The sequence below is a fragment of the Petaurus breviceps genome, unplaced genomic scaffold (assembly GCF_028583685.1).
Source record: "Petaurus breviceps papuanus isolate PSGF00001 unplaced genomic scaffold, PetGlider_PUasm1.0 90804, whole genome shotgun sequence".
Classification (NCBI taxonomy): Eukaryota; Metazoa; Chordata; class Mammalia; order Diprotodontia; family Petauridae; genus Petaurus; species Petaurus breviceps.
The window spans coordinates 8,791,515-8,809,181 of NW_027187348.1; the positions used below are offsets into that span (position 1 = coordinate 8,791,515).

At 35.1% G+C, this 17,667-nt stretch overlaps 1 protein-coding gene across 1 annotated transcript in view; it reads left to right on the plus strand.

Moving 5' to 3' along the window:
* The window catches only part of SATB2 (SATB homeobox 2), a 232,445-nt gene that overhangs the window by 100,881 nt on the left and 113,897 nt on the right, over positions 1–17,667 (plus strand). The window contains exon 6 of the mRNA XM_069070136.1: positions 3,091–3,193. Coding sequence (XP_068926237.1) covers positions 3,091–3,193 — 103 coding nt within the window. The remainder of the gene's footprint in view (positions 1–3,090; positions 3,194–17,667) is intronic.

Genomic DNA, 17,667 nt, shown 5'->3' on the forward strand with positions numbered 1-17,667 from the left:
TTTATGGTAGCTCAACTTTCTCAACTATATCTATGCAATTTTTAAAGCTCCCCTGAAAAGAAGCTACTATGGTCATTTTTTTTTTTGGAAATTCTTTCTAGCATCTCACAAAACTTCATTATCAGGAAAATTTTCTTCCTGTTTAACCTAATTACTCTGCACTTTAAATCGTTTCCTTTTTGTTCTGTTAGCAGAGATGGAAACTAGCTTATTATCACCATCTGAATAATAAACTGGGGAAAATGAGCAAGTTCTATTTTATGCGAGAGTAACATACCTCTTTCTTGTAAACGAAGTATGTGAAATTTCTCCAGTACTGGGGACTTTGCTAATGAACCAGTCAGACACATGCTCATTTTCTCCCCTGTTGTATACAGCCATTGATACTAGGACACTCACAATTAAAAGCCAGATTAGGAAGGAAGCAAATATAAGGAAAGGTGGATGGATCCTGGAGATCTAGGGTAATTTGGATTTGAGGTTTAGAACAATATAGCTATGACTCCAAGTGAAGACTGAGGAATCTCCTATTTTGGGTAGCTTTGTAGTCAGTTGGTCACATAGCTGAGCTCAGTGGTCTTGCTATTCTCAACCATGACTCCTGCTACAGGTGTGTATCCTCTCTCGCTTGCCAGGTGGCCACATTCACCCAGATAAAGTAACAAAACAGAAGCATCACAAAGGCATTTGCACTGTTGCATGCATGGATTTGTAGAGACTTTTCTCTACTTTTAGACAACTTTCATATGAAAATTTTAATAATTCTATTTTTACAATGTGAGATGTCCTAAATTCCCTTTTACCTGCCTAGTTAGTCTAAAATTATCTCTTATTGATCTTTATGTGTCCTTGTTGTCTTTCCCATTAGAAGGTAAGTTTATTATGACTGGTGATTGTTTCAGTCTTTGTACTTGCAAGTGCCTTGCCCAGTATATAGTAGGTACTTAATAAATCCTTGTTGATTGATTTTCCTATATCATAACAGTACATCAGAAGAGAAAGACTCATTAACTCCTAGCATATTAGCCCTGGAAGGGAGCTTGATCATCTAGTCCAATTGTACTCACTTTTTGAAACTAATACCCAGAGATAGATAGTGACTTGCCCAATGTCATATAGCAAGCTCTGGAAAGAGCCTGAAATAGAATTCAGATCCACGGATTCCTGGATCAGGGTTTCTTTCCAGTGTGCTATTCTAGATCTAAGCTCAGAAACAGGGGAATAGTAAGGTGAAGAGGACTGTGGGACAACTTTACCAGCCTGCTTAATGATCAGCAAAGGAGACTACTATGTCTAGGATGCTAAGGATTAATGCTTTGATGGAATGGGGAACATCACTGAGTCATATTACTTAAAGTTAGGTGATATTAACACTTTGTTTTAGGCTGGACTCTTCAAATTCTGGGATAAACGGATCCACTCATCATGCTGCCTCTACTTTGATAAAGGCTTACTTTTTAGAAATTGGTGTCAAGCGATGTATTCGCTGCATACTACCTAAAAGGCTGTATCAGCATGGGGCTTGTAGTCATCTGCTATGTTGAAAGGGGGAAAATACTTTTCTGTAAATGGAACTAGTTTTTGTGGGTTCTTTTAAAAGAATGATTTTAAAGTACAGCATCAGAAAAGAAAGAAAAGAAAAGCCTCAGAATCTTGTGAAATCTGGGAAAAGTGGGAGTCATTTGAGGTTGTACTGGAGTAAGACCTTGGGCCAAGCATGGTGTGGTGGAAGCCAAGAACATATGCAAGATCTCAGAAAACAATGCAAAGATAGAATGATAGACGCATGAGTTTGATCTTGCAAAATGATAGTATTTTGAATGTCAGCTTACAGGGAACTGGAGTTTGACTCTCCTGGTAAATCATTTGCCATTGTCTTGATTTATTGTCGTCCCCTTTATCCCTAGCACTATGTAGAAATGTCATCAGAAATTCTTATGTTTTTTCTGAACTCCTGCATGTCTGTGGATGATTTTTCTGAAAGATATGATTTCAAGAAAAGATGTAAAAGCTTTACATGGTTCATTTGACTTCCTGGTTTGTTTATGTCCACACACAATTGATAAAAATACTCTAGCTCTGGCAGAAATAAAAAAAAATAACACCAAACTAAAACACACAAAAAAACACAGCCAATCAGGGTATAAAATTGAAAACTGGCACAAATATTTTCCCTCTGTTCAAATACACATGCCCCTAATACATTCATGCTAACTGCATGTATTTCTCTAGAGGAAAAAATTTCCTTTTAAATATACAACTATTATTTTATATTATGAATTGAGGTCTCAGATTCAGGTTATGTTTAATCTTCTCTTCCTAAGTACTATCAAGCAGCAAATATTAAACTATCAAATTACAAATAAATTGATTAACAAAATGGAAAATTTGGGGGGTAGGAGGAGAATGGGTGGGCATAGTAGAGACAAGGGAACTGAGTAATCTGAAAGTTTCAGCTTGGATGGTTGAAACCAGACAGTATTATGTTTAGTTTACTTTGTTCTAAATAGTACTGTTAACTTTTTCATTTGGTGAATTTTCACCCAACTGCTAATCACACGTTTCTATAAATTACATTAATTTAACTTATTTGCCTAACTGTTGTTCTGTAGTGAGTAGCACGAATGTTCTCAGATTCTTGGCTGTGTGGTCTTGTTGCAGTTGGAAGCGGAACAGAAAACATCTGAAAAGCATTATTTGGATTATGCATGCTGGAGCATCTCATCTTACCTTTAGGATCTGCTTCCTAAATCACAATTATTCTCACCCATTGTGTTTAATCTTTTTGTCTGTACCCCTTATGAGACTGCCTCTGAATAGACTTTTTGGAAAAAAGACACTATTCAAATATAATCTGAGAGATTCCCCTAAATCTAGAGGGATTCCCCCTTTCTTTTCACTTTAGGAATGAACTCAAATAATTGTGCCTAGGAAAAGGAAATAGGAAATAAAGTTGATTTTTTTTTTGATGAGGCTATTTTAGATTTAGAAGACCCAAGAAATTTTTTGTATGAGTAATATAGTGTGCCCTTTAATGTCACTAAAAGATTTTTTAGAAGATGTTTTAGAATTTTTTTTTCTCTTTTCTAGAGCATGATTTCATCCATTGTAAATAGCACATATTATGCCAATGTGTCAGCAACCAAGTGCCAGGAGTTTGGGAGATGGTATAAAAAGTACAAGAAGATTAAAGGTAATTCACCTTAATTGTTTCTAAAGTCTCTTCTCAAATCTTTCTTAATCAAATGAATTGTTGATTCTTTGGAATTAGTACCAATATTAAGCCCCTAATAGTTTAAAAATATAGCACCACATATGTAGTTTCTCACAAAAAGAGGATATTTAAATCTTTCTGTAATGTGATTTTATTCAGTGCTTTAAAATTAGTGTATGAGAATGAAAAGTAATTTAAAGAAAATGCTTCTGTTGCATTGTATGTAGTTGATAGATTAAACAGAATGACAGTCACCTATCAAAAGACTTAAGCCTATATCTATATTTATGTACATATATATAGGTAGATATACAAATAGATGTTTTTATATGTATATATAATTAAATGGTATATTGATTTATGTAAAGTATTTTTAAAAGTACAACTGTCATAGAAAATATTTTTAATTGGCTTTGTTCAAGAATACCATATATTTGTCTTTCTGGGCTGAAGGAGTACTTGTTTAAATAATGCTGAATTTTTTGGAATGATTATGATTTTATATCAGATAGAATTTGGTCAGATAGTACCATGTTTATTTATAAACAATTGTACAATGAGTGTTGATTTCCCCCACCCCCAAATAGCTTTTTTTGTACATGGTATTGAAGTGCCAGGTCTTTTAAAATATTACTTTTATTTTAAAATTTCCCTTATAAAATTTTTTGGGAGTGTTAGAAAATACTAATGAGTCCATGTGGGACAATAATACATTTAAGTTAATGTTCCCTGCATTTTTAAAGATCTATTTTTTAAAAGATAACAGACATGCTAAAAGGTTCCATTCTGCATATATTTAGTGCTTATTAATCCCTTTCCCCTTATATGTATGTTTAAATACTGCCTTATCACCAGCTAACTAACCCTCTATGCCAGAGCAAATACCAATTTATGGTGGGTGAGTAAAAACGACTGATGAATTTGTTTTACAACCTGTAGATCCTTTTTGGAAAGGCAAGCTTGTAAAATAATTCTTGTAGGATAGTAAGCATTTTTTGTATCTATTTACAAGGTTACCTGTTAAGAAATGTAATACTGTGGATATATTTTTAAATATATGAAAAGAATAACACCTGTCTATTTGAACTATATTTTTGAAGAAAGTCAAGGTGTTGACCTACATATGGGAAATTAAACACTCTGAAATTGAATTGATATATTTCTTTTCAACCTATTCTGAAATTGTTAGGACTCTTTTCTTGTTTGAGTACTTTCTATGTGGTATTATTAATATTGACCCTTGAGCAGCATTCAATGAATAGCTACTTCTCATTATAAAACATTATTGTGTGGTTCACAAGTGTTTCTTTTTGCAAATGTTTCTAAGTTTTTTTTTTAAGGGAATTTTTTTAAACTGCTTGAACATATCCTCTTGGCTAAAAATCAAAAGAGTTATGTAGTTTCAAGGTCATTTGGTAGATCACATTTACTTTCTGTTATAAGCAAATTGCAATGAGCTTCCTATTTCAATAGATCAGGGTGTAATCCCAGTTTTAGAGGGACTAGAAGTCCTTCACTGTAGTGTTCTCATAGTTGCCACTACAGATTCCAAGTGGATTTTTTGGTGTGTGTGTGTGCATCTTCCACTTTCTTCCTTTCTTCCTTAGAGCATTCAATTCTTTAAGCTCACCCCTCTCTCTTTTTAGTTAGTAAGTGCACAGTTAAAACTTTAAGTGCAGTAAAATAAAAATGAGACCTTGATTTCAATCAAGGGGTCAAGGATCCAAACCTAAAGAGTTTCCCTGACACTGGGTATACATACTGTTCAAAGTAATGTAGCTAGTCCTTGCTGTTTCACTGTGTGAGTGAGTGAGTGAGTGTACGTATGTGTGTGTGTGTGTGTGTGTGTGTGAGAGAGAGAGAGAGAGAGAGAGAGAGAGAGAGAGAGAGAGAGAGAGAATATGAAAGAGAATGAGAGTAGGAGGAGAAAAGGGAAGGTTAAGGTATGTGTGAAGTAAACACAAGCTGCCATAAAGCAGTTCAAGTGGTGTTGATTCATCAGCCAAAGGAGTGGAAGGAAAAAAAGAATTCATGACAGGTATAGTGATATATAGAAAATAAACATCCAAAGAAATTTACTTAAATAACTTTCAACTCTCATAAAAGAGAATTTTGCATTTATTTTTGGTAGATTTAATTTAGTACAATCTCTTTTGTGTGGTTATTTTTTCAATATAGGTTCAGTTTATAATACACATATATAATACACATTTCATGTGTAAAAGAGTTGATTTAGTTAATAAATTTCTAAAATTCTAAAAATGCTTTTCCCCCCAAAAAATTTAGAAGAGGTCCATGATTTTCCAAATCTTTGAAACAATAGCAAGAAAAAAACAAACTAAAAGAAATCTGCCTGCAAATACAAAGAGCTGGTTTCTGTGCTCTTTTCTCCATTCCCATCCCCAAGCAGCTAGTTTCTATGTACAATGAAAGATATGCAGCATATAAGAGAGTTTCAAAATAACCTTAGTGATGTCACAAGCTAAATTCACGGTACAGTGTTAAATATGTTTCCTATTATCTGCTAATGTCTGTTTTAATAAAACAGTGGGAACTAAATGGTCGCTTCTTAATCAAAACCATGATTTCCTAAATGTAAGCTATGTGATTCCATTACAAATTGCCACATATAGATCTCTTAGGTCAAACTTTTTTCCCTTTCTCATAGAAATAAATAAACAGTAAAATAATTATATACTCTGAAAGATCAAAGTAAATATGACTAAAACCCAGCAAAAATAAAAGTCCACTGGAAGGACAAAAAGAGCATCAGATTGCAGATTCTATACCTAATGCTTAAAGAAATATGAGAAAGTGAATAATCAATAATTTGATATCATTAACAACAGATGTAAAAACTGTATACAAATGGAATTGTATGAAATTTGAAGTAAACATTCTCAGTATGCATTTTGTTGGACTTACTGTAAATATAGCTTAACTATTTACACTTATTCTTTAAAAAGTCCCAAGTTAGTTTTGCTTAGTATGTTAACTTTCTTTTCTGTAATTTGGATAGACTGTTTTCTCTTTAATTTCAGAGACAGTTATGGTTTCCCCAGAGGTACTGGAGTTACTATTAATGCTTTTAAAAAATTAATGAATATGCTGCTTTTGTATGTCTCTGTCTCTAATTCTCTAACCCAGCTCCCTAGTTTTTTTTTTTGTCATGTCAGAATATTGTGGAGGGTGATACAATGGTTAAGAAATTATTCCTTATTGTTCCACATACAGTACTATGACATCCGTCCCCATATAGCTAGCTGGCTGTTTTGTCAGCTCACAATTTTGAATTTGTTGTTTTCCTACAGAGAACATGGTGATGATTGTTTAATTATTGAGAGTTTTGCTCCCAATCCCAAGTGTTGGATGACTAGATATAATCTATTGTGAAATTGAAATATTTAGGTTTTTGGAATATTATTTTTAAGAAATATGCCTTATATAGTAATTTTTGGTTTTAAGGAATTTGATCAATTGAGATGAAAGAGCAAATCTTTTAAAGAGTTGTCTCCCTTATAGATATTCTTACCATAACGTGAACTTGTTTTGTATGTGTACTTATTTTATCCTGTTTTAAATTTTTTTTATGCAGTTTTAATGATGTGATTCACAAACATCATCAAATACTAAACACTTCTTGTGGGCTACTTCTGTGAGGTAGCCAGACTATTAATTGGCAAACATTTTATTAAACTCCTACATGCCATGTTCGATTCTAGGTGCTGGACAGGAGTGTGTACCAGCGAAGAAATGCTCTTAAAGAATACTTCTAAATCAGGGTTCAATGAAGAATTAGTGATTTAATGGAACCAACTTAGTTTGCACTTAAAGTTTTTTTCTTCTACTACTACTGAGCATAAAGCAGGTTGTTTTGTAATCTTTGGGCAGTTTAGAATCTTAAATTCAATCTCATGTATAGCCCATGAATTAGGAATTAAGAAGTCATTGGAAGTTCATTAGCTGTCAAAAAATTATTTGTCATATAATACTGTTCCTAGACATAGTGGATTAAGCCATGCCTTCCTCAAAGTTAGGGCAAAATGCATGATCACTTTACTGCTATTTCTTTTCCTTCTCATTATTTTGCAAGATAAATCTCTGATTGTTAAGTGTCACATTTGTGCATTTGAGTTTATTTGCAAAATGTGGAAGCTGGGGTGATTTTCAAAAACCAGTGTTACTTACCATGACTGCCTTATTCCAGTAATCAGTGTTTTATCTGACCCTGTCTGATCCAGTCTTGTAAGATCAAACGTCCAGGCCAGTGAGCAGACAGTAAACAAAGCCCATGAAGGGTTTTGGTAAACATGAAGATTAGATGTTGAATGGAAATTAAACTCCTTGAACTATTCCTCTGCACTAAAGTGGTTAAGTGGGTCGTGATTAAAAGAAATAAGTAATTATGATCATTATAGTTGAAATGATATAAAGTTACCACATTTAAAGCACCTCTTGTACCCTAAAATGATTCTGTCATTTATAAAGTGGTAGCTCAATATTGTAAGGAAAATTCAGTGTTTCCTCTGTCTTATGCCACAAGAGAATCCAGGTCTTTAAATATGGTAGGACAATTGCTTTAATATCATTACAATCCAGTCTGAATGGCCTTGGGTCCCAGGTAGGACAATCACTTTAATATCATTACAATACTGTCTGAATGGTCTTGTTTCAGATCCTGTTCTGACAAGTTTAAAATAATGAAGTGGTTTTTTTCCCTCTATTTGAACATAAGAAGGCTTAGTTCTAGCTACACAGGTGCTTCTTTGGTCAGAATATTGTCATTCATAACAGACCAAAGAAGGAGGAAACAACATTGTGTGTTTATGTAATCTTTGTGTGTAAGTATTTAAAAAGGGAAATTTGGCCACCTGATCACATTGCTTGGTCTTGTAAAGGATGCATTACAGAAACACTCTCCTTCTAGTACATTGGTAGAAAGAACTAAATGGAACACCAGCTGCCTGCCTGTCCTTGCAGCTCAACTGGCAAGGGCTACTTGGACCAAGGGAGTTCAGAGGGAGGACAGATATAGTTGTGGTACATCCTCAGTTGCTGGCCCATCCTTATGAAGGAAGCCAATCTAGTCAGTGAAAACATGCCAAGGACTTGCTAGTAACCAGTTCTATCTGGTCCACTCTCACAGCCTCACTAAAGAAGAAGGCCGTGTGAATTTGCTGTGAAAAATTATGAAAAGCATATTACAATGAGGTTCATTCCTTTGCAGTAGTTGAGTAATCTTATTCTTTTTTTCATCGTGTATGTGTGTGTGTGTGTGTGTGTGTGTGTGTCTGTCTGTCTGTCTATTTACATACCCCTTCCCTTAGATCAACCCAGATAGGTTTGGGACCTGGAGAGTGTGACCTTCATGTATGTTCTGTTATTCATAAAATAAGGATATATACTTGACCTCTCAGATGTTGTGATGAGTTTTCTGAAATTAAAAACCAAAGAACATAAAGCACTTCAAACTCTTCCAAAATAGACACTATGTAGAGATGACTGGGAGGGGAAAAGTGGGAAAAAACCATTCTAGACTGCAACACTTCAGAATGTTTGATTAATTGGGCTGTTAAGATTTTAGGTTCCTTAGCCAACTCTAGTACCTTTGAGTGAGCTCTGGTGAGGGCTTTTACAATCTGATGAGGGTCTGAATCAGATCAGTACTAAAGAACCAACTGAAGGGGCTGTTTTAAGGCCTATAAACTATAAAGTCTTAAAGGTCTGTTATATTTCAGAAGTACAGTGGTTCAGTGGATAGTGTGCTGTGTCCAGAGTCAGGAAAATCTGAACTCAGATCCTGCCTAAAATACTTACTCATTGTGTGACCCTAGGAAAGTTACTTTTATCTCTTTCTGCCCCAGTTTCCTTAAACTCTAAAGTAGGAATAATAGCTAACTCACCAGGTTGTTGTAAGAATCAGATGTTTGCAAAGCATTTAGCACAATGCCTGATGTATAGCAGGTCCATAACAAATGCTTGCTCTTTCCTCCACCCCTTAAATTATCAAAGTAGCTCAAAGGCATAGCTGACATTTCAGAACCTCTGTAGAAGGAGATGTCTAGGTTAAACTAGATCCTCAGACTTCCCAGAAATTCTGGTGCTAATTTGGGGTGCAGATTTAGGGCCCCAAACATTTCATGACTGCCCTGTGGTATTAATTTAAAGATTTTGCTTACTTCCACTTCATATTTCTTCCTCCACCTTCTTCTCTTCCACCTGTTGCCCTTGTCTAAACTAAAGCTACAAAAGATTTTAGATCTTCAGTACCTTTTGATTTGCAGATAGTGCAACAGATATGCTCTTCAGACATTAGATGCACCTCCCCCCTCTAATAAATACTTACTTTTTAGATTAATTTAGGTATGAACATATGCACTTAGCATGAGTTCTTATTTACCCATGTGATACATTGTAGTAGTAATCCAATGTTCATATTTGACCTCTGATTAGAGCATGTTGCTAACTACATTTTGTTAATTGCAGAAAATGCTTCCTAAAGTAGTGAATATCACAGAAGCACAGAAAGTAGATTAAAGAGGTTCTAAGAAAGATCTCTTGTTATTAACTAGTGCCTTGGATTAACAAACATTTACTGGTTGTAGGACAACGCTACTTCAGTGACAGTATTACATTTCTTATTAAATACATATCAAGTTTTGCTTATAATGTTTGAGAAAGCTAATCTTTAAGACTCTTTCAACTCAAGAATGGCATTAGAACTTAAAACTGGAATAAGACCTTTCTATTTCAAGTCCCATAGGGTTTCATTCTATTTCCATTTCTCAATAAAATTAAAACAATTTGTATTTTTAAACAAAAGGTGAGATTTTAATTAATATATAGATATCATGTGAATTAATGCCCATTTGATTAACGTCTGTTTCCAAGGCTATATGGGAGAATTACATAAGTAGCACACTGACAAGGGGAGAATTCTACTGGATTTGTGTTAGCATTCTTGACACTTTGGAGAGGCTGTGGACCACCTGTTCATGGATATATTACTATGTGGATGTATAGCTCACACATAACTGATTCACAACTTCTCATCCATGTTCCCCACAAATCTTTCTTAGAGATGCTACTCAACTTATTGGAAACCTTCCTCTTTTTTGCTTAATATCTCAGTGTTTTCCCTTTTGTCCCTCACAATTCAAGTGTGATTCCTTATTATATGATGAAGTGCTTTATTCCCTCCTTTATTCCCCATGATTTATATTATGAACATAGTTTCATAATTAAAATGGAAACCAACTTAAAATATAATTAGCCATGTAAGTATTTGCATTATACATGATTTTCTAGAATATTCCTAATGAGTAAAGGAAGCAAACTGATAATGGAGAAAAGTTTGAAAGTAAAAAGTGCAATAGTATTCCAGAGGAGAATTGACAATATAATGCTGGTAAAGTGGAAAAATATTCATTTTTTTTTCAGGCGGCATAATGGTTTCAGGTTTTTATTAACAAATTGGCTGAGGTATCTGAAGCTGAATTGCTTTATAGTCGAGGTATATGTTCCTGTGGAGTTTAAATGATGGAAAAAGGGTGTTGATAACAAGAGGAAAATATACCTAAGAAAGCTAGTCATGTGGTATGATCACAATGCCCCCTGGTACAGCTTTGGTTCTCAGGCTGGAAGCATTTCCCTTACAAGGCTTGTTTTATTAGGGAATTATAACTTCACTTTGACTATTCAGCCTGAGGCAGAGCCTTTCCAAGCTAGGTTTCAACCCAGAAACAAATTTTCTTTAACAAATTTGGAGGGTGAAAAAAAGAGAAACACAAAAAGAAGTCTTTAGTTTTGGGAGTCCTAAAAGACACCCATATGCCAAGCTTCATTTTCTTTTGCCCTGAAGCCACTTTAAACTGCTTACATTTTCTTTAATTACATTTAGTGAGACCTTTTGGTAATAGTTTTTTTTTTTAATGGCATTGGTGTGATGTCTGAGAAAAAAAAAGATACTGCATGTGAGCTTTGCTTCTCCCAAACTCTACTTGTCTTAACATTGAAAAGATTTCATATTAACAATTGATTTTTCCCCTAAATTATCTTCCTACATGATAGCAAATCGGAGCTTTTCTTCAATGATTGGGTCTTTTTGGCATTAGGGCTATAAGATGTTGTTCTAGTATATCAGGGAAACTTTTTTTGTGAAATAATGTTTTTGTGTGTGTGTCTAGCAGTGGGTTGGTGGTGGTACTATACAGGTGAACAGGGCAGTTACTCTTATTCTCCCCAACTCTTGACTATTCCTTCTCTTGGGTATGATTTTTCTCACCAGTCACTTTCTGGCCCCCTCCCCCTCTGGAAGAACCACTTTCCTTTCAAATTTAGTCTCTGGATACCATGGGAAGGAAGATGACAAAGGCCCCTCTACCTCAATACTATCCTAATAAAGACTTCTAAAAATACACATATACATTAAAATACATTCTAAAAAACCACATATACATTAGTAAAGTGATTGCCTAACAGTTTTCTCCCACAAATTCCTAACTTATGAAACAAAATAAATGTTCAAATACAGAAAAATAAACAGTCTTAAAAAGCAGAATAATTTTTCTGTGTCCTCCAGGAAGGTATTATGCTCCTCCCCTTTCCAGAGAGAGAAGAAAGAAAATTGGAAGACAAGGAAAGATCCCTGGCTAAGCTGTCTACAATCCTGAATAGTTCTAGCAATGCAGTCCAGTCCTATGTTTTGTGAATAATTTGATTGCATGACTAGGGCTCTGGAATCTTTATGCCTACTTTCATCATGGTTCCTTTTGCAGCTTCTGCTCTCGGCACCCTTCTCATCTCATACTTCTTCCTGGCATCCCATGTTCACTCTTTAGTTTGGGAAGGACTAGCTCATCAGTCAAAATTAGGCTTTCTCAATGTCAAGGTGAGGATAAATCTTGGGTATTGAGAAGGGGAATAATGAGGGAGAAGATTTCTGCAAATCTCGAGGCAATCACCTGTAGAATTCCTTTAAAAGTGAATTTAACACATTGAAAGGGGATGATTGAGCACAGACTTTGCTCAGTGTAGATTTTCAGCATTTGCTAGCTATGATCCTTTTCTAGTGTTCTAAGTTTGTTTCTTTGAAATTACTCTTGACCTTGTCTATCTATTTATTCTGGTTTGATTTTAAAGCTTTCAAAGAAACACATTATGTTTGCTAATACACACACATATACATAAATATACATATACACCTATATGCATACATGTGAGTGTGTATGTATATGTTTGAGTGTGTATGTATATATATACTTACATATATACATACACACTATGGCAAAGGCTGTCTGACGCATGGTCAGAATAATGAAATTTTAGAGTTACAAGGCACCTCAGATAAATATCTAGTTCAAATGTTACTTTTTGATGAAGTCACTTGAGGTCTTGGAGGGTAAGGATTAGTTGACAGGACTAGGCAAAATCAGAATTAAAACCCAGATCTGCTTACTCCCAGTAAACTGTTTTTTTTCTGCTTAATCATTCTCCCTCTTTAATATGTTCTTTAAATTATGTCCTACTTCTTTGCAAAGTAGGTTTTTTTTTAAAAAATTTTTTAGGAAACAAAACAAGGAAAGATTGAAATTAGCATAACACAGTCAATATCATTTCCTTCTGATGAGCACTAAAAGAAATATCTGAAATACATGACTAACCAACCAGAAATTAAAACTATGCTATGGAATTACATCAGCTAAAAGCTTTGGTCAGATGTTTTATGCTCATTTACAAGGGCCAGACATCTGGATTGTTTGGAACAAATGGCTGTCCGTGTTTTCCATAGGCACTAGTCAAATGGTGAATCTAGTCACATTGCTGAGTCAGTGGTCCAGACTCTTGGTTGTGATGTAAAAAATTCACATTTTTTCCCCTGACCTTGCTTAGTTCATTGACATATCTTCTACAATATGCTACACTAATTTTTTCCAGGAAGCCATACATTAATCTTTCATTGCTTTTTTTACCTTCTAGATGTATGTGGGCATGTACATATAGTATGTACACATTTCAATCATAGATATGAAGAAATTATTGCCTTTTTGCAGATTGGGCAGAATTTATCAGCCTGTGAACCTATTCGCTAAAAACTATTCAGGGTTATTCATCATCAGACTCAGGTACACAGTTGTTTGCTTGTTGTCTCCCCTTTAGACAGTGAGCTCCTTGTGTCTTTTTACCATTCTTTGTATCCCCAGTGCTTAGCACAGTGTCTAGCATATGGTAAGCACTAAATAAATGTTGATTGATGAGCTGACACTCTGAAATTCCATTCAGTTTTATTCAAGAACTATTTATTAAGTAGTCTCCTTGGCTTTGTGCACATAAAGATATCTGTACTTTTCATAAATATAATAAGCAAAACAGAGAACACAGAGGACATTTGTGAGACTTTCTGGTCTTGTAATAGGATTTTGTTGAATTTAAAGACTGGGACAGGAGAATAACTTCCTTTTTTTTATCTAGTATTAGTTCTCTTTAAGTCTTATCCATATGCTAACTAGAATACTCACATTTTAGATTCCTTTTCTGTATGTGAGCTACAGTGTATCTTTATCTGACTCTTTCTTTAAACAAATATACACATGAATCAGGCAGTCCTTACTTTCTCTGTGCCAAACAAGGTTACTATGCCTTCTGGTCTTGGCTCCACTAATAACCAGCTGGGCAAGTCACTTAATCTCTCTCAGCCTTGGTATCTTCATTGTAAAATGGAGGTTTTGCTCCAAAATATTTTTCTAACCTGCCTCTCAGATAGTTTTGAAATCAATCAGTAAATATTTATTATGCACCTACTATGTGTCAGACACTACATTTAGCACTGGAAGTACAATACAAAAAAAAAAAAAAGAATGACAGTCCCTGCCCTTAAGTAGCTTACAATCTAACGGGGGGAAGACAAAACCTAAAAGGAAACTGAAAAAGAGGGGAGTAAGGGAAAATACTGGGTTGGAGGGTATAATGGAATCCAGTTCAAATGAAGAGATGATTGACCTGGGAGCTGTCTTTAAATGCAAACTTGAGGATGAGTTCTTTGTTTTCATCAGTATCATCTGATTGGAGGGTACTCAGGGTATTAAGTGCAAGTTGTTTTTGTAAACTCAGAAGATAATAGATCCACCATATCTTATTAGTTGAAGTATTGGGATTATTTTTAACTCTTTCTTACCTCTCATATACAGTCATTTACCTGATCCCATCAATTCCAACCCCACAATATCTGTTCCTCTGTTATTCTCATTGCCATCAGCCTTATATATGCTTTCATTCTCACCTGAATTATTGCTTAAGCCTCTCAAATCAACAGCATGCTCTTCCTACTCCAGTTTATTCTTCTTATCACTTCCATAGTGATCTTCCTTAACCAGTGACATGGTCATGTCACCCATCTGCTTAGAAATATTCAGTGCATCTTTACTGCCTCCCAAATTAAAGTCCATGTTCCCATGCCTGGAATTTCAAGGCATTTGACAACCCAGTGCTATACTGCTTTTCCACCCTTATCAATCAATTTGTTGTTGTTCAGTCATTCAGTTGTGTCCAACTCTCTGTGGCACCATGAACCATAACACACCAGGCCCCATACTGTCCATGGGATTTTCTTGACAGAGATCCTGGGGTGGCTTGCTATTTTTTTCTCCAGTGGATCACCTTTTGTTAGAATATGTTTCTAGGACCTTTCTGTCATGGGTAACCCTGCATGGCATAGCTCAAAGTTTCATTGAGCTGTATAAACCCCTCTGCCATGATAAGGCAGCAATCCTGGAGGAGTATCAGTCAGTTAGCCACCATTTATTAGGTGCCTATTGTTTGTTTCATAGTAATCCCTTTTCTTCAGATTAAGAAAATTGGAAAACTCTGTTTTCCAGATGTGTTCTCATACCTTTGTGCCTTTCCCATGAGCTATTTTTTATGTTAATAATGCTCTTCCTCCTGCTTTTTACCAATTGAATTCTTTCCCATTTTTAAAAGCCCAAATCCATACTAGTTCTTTTCTGATACCTTTCCTATTACCTTTGATTGATGATGGCCCTTCTCCTTATAATTCCCATAATTTTTTCAGGGGGAGGAATTGGGGTAGCTTTCTGATGCACTTAATATGTTAGACTGTATATTATGACTTCTGTATCTCTCTTTTTGTCTTATTCTCCTCCCAGATGGCAAACTTCTCAAAGGTATAGGGATACCATATCTTATCCAAATGTTGCATCTTCCCAGTGCTTAAAACAATGGTCTATACAGAGTTGTTACTTGATAAATATTTATTGCATTCTATAATGGTTATGTGGCATCTGCTAATAATATTAGTTGAAACCTTTAGTACCAGTTTATGATGATTAATTTAAATTTTCATGAGCACCTTAAAGGATAAGGGAAAAGTCTTTTATTAAAGAAATTCCCTAAATTTCTCATCACCAAAACCACTGTATTGTCTTTCCCCTCTTTTAAACAAGAGAAACTTTCTTAAAGATACTTCCTCTTCAGACAGAAGAAATGTTTTTGAAAATTGAAAACAGTTACTTATATTTCAGGGGAAATGAAAAAAGCCACAGTGTAAATATTTTCGTTAAAAACCTAGGGTCTTAACATGACTAGTTAAGGGCCATTTTTAGCTAATTGATTAATACCTGTTTCTTTCACCTATTATGTCTTGGTCTTATGAAATTCTAGGTACAAAACAGTTATGATCCTCCATAAAGCTTTTCTTTCCATTAATAATTTTAGACTTTTATAGTGGACCATGTCTCAGCGGGAAGTTATAGCTTTGCAGTCAGGAGATGGGTTTTTGAATTTTGGCTTGGTTATTTACTAATTGCCTCAGCTTGGGCAAACCCCATAACTTATCTAAGCATGTGTTTCCTCACCTCTAAAAAGGGAATAATAATCATACTACCCATTATGAAGATTATTGTGAGGGAAGTGATATGTGGAAAGCTGAAAAAACTTTGTACATGTGAGTCACTGCTTTGAGAATATCTTCTTTGGGGAAAGGTGCTTTAGGAAAAAGTTTATGTCCTTTGCAAAGGCATTCAAATGAAGAGGCAAGTATAGGGAGAAATTGTCTTATGAAGACCACTACCTCCCCTTTGCCCCTACATGACCACTTGCTGAAGAACTATGAGCTAGATACATTGTTGATGTAATAAGAGAAGCAGGATCCAATAAGTGACCTATCTCTGTATCCTAAATTTTGAAATTCAAATTTAGATATTTGAAAAGGAAAATTCTTAATTCTTAACTTTAAATTTTCCTGAAAGAATTTTCCTGAAAATTTTCTGAAATCTCTGGTTTGCTTGTTAATCAGCAGTAGCATTGAGCCAATCAGGATAACATACACAGGAGCCTAGAGGGGAGAAAATAGATTTGGTTTGCATCACTTGTTTTTAGGGGCTGGGAATCATCCAGTCTAAATGAGAAGGACTCATTCATTTAATCCAGAACTGGCTGAGAGATTCTTTATGGTTTTTAAAACAATCTGCTGTTCAACTGACAACTCACTTTTTCCTCCTTTTCCTGCAGATATTTGGTGCCCTATAGACACAGTTCTAAAACGCATGGCATAGATCAACTAGGCATCCATTGTTTGTAGATCAGTGAGCTTATAAAAGCAATATATAGGATATTCTTTCTGTCCTCATGGGGCTATATGGTCAAACAGGAAAATAGTATATGTATGTAAATAACTAGTAATAAAAAATAATTTGTGATTGAGGCATAAAAGAGATGTAAACAAATACTTATTGATGTAGGGGGGATCCTTATTGCACACCCCAAATGATCACAGAAGTCTCCTTGGAGGGCCTATAAGTCTACTTTTCATCAGCTCTGTACTTATCTTGTAGATATTGATTTCTGAATACATTGTTTTTCCCATAAGCTCTTTAACAGGAGGACCTATTCTTTTTTTTTTGAGGGCCTATTCTTGCTCTTTTTTTTGAGGGAAGAGAATGCATTACTAGTGCTTAATACAATTCAAAGGACATGATAAATACTTGTTGGCTTTATTGAATTCATGTTAGAGGTGGTATTTGTGCTGAGCCTTTTAAAAAACTAGGGATAGGGGGCAGCTAGGTGGCGCAGTGAGTAGAGTGCCAGCCTCAGAGTCAAGAGGACCTGAGTTCGGATATGGCCCCAGACACAACACAAAAAAAACTAGTCATGTGACCTTGGGCAAGTTACTTAACCCCAATTGCTCTCCAAAAAGCAAAAAACAAAAAACAAAACTAGGGATGGTGAGAGTACATTCTAGTCATGAGGGACAAGCAGTCTGGGCAAAGGCATAGAAATGGACAATAAAATATTGTAGATGGGATATTTTTGTTTTTGTTTTTAATCAGGCTATAAAGATTTACTAAGTGCCTGCTATGTATCAGGCACTAAGTACTGGGAATACAAAGAAAGGCAAAGGACAACCCTAGCTCATAGGAGCTCACAATTTAATGGAAAAA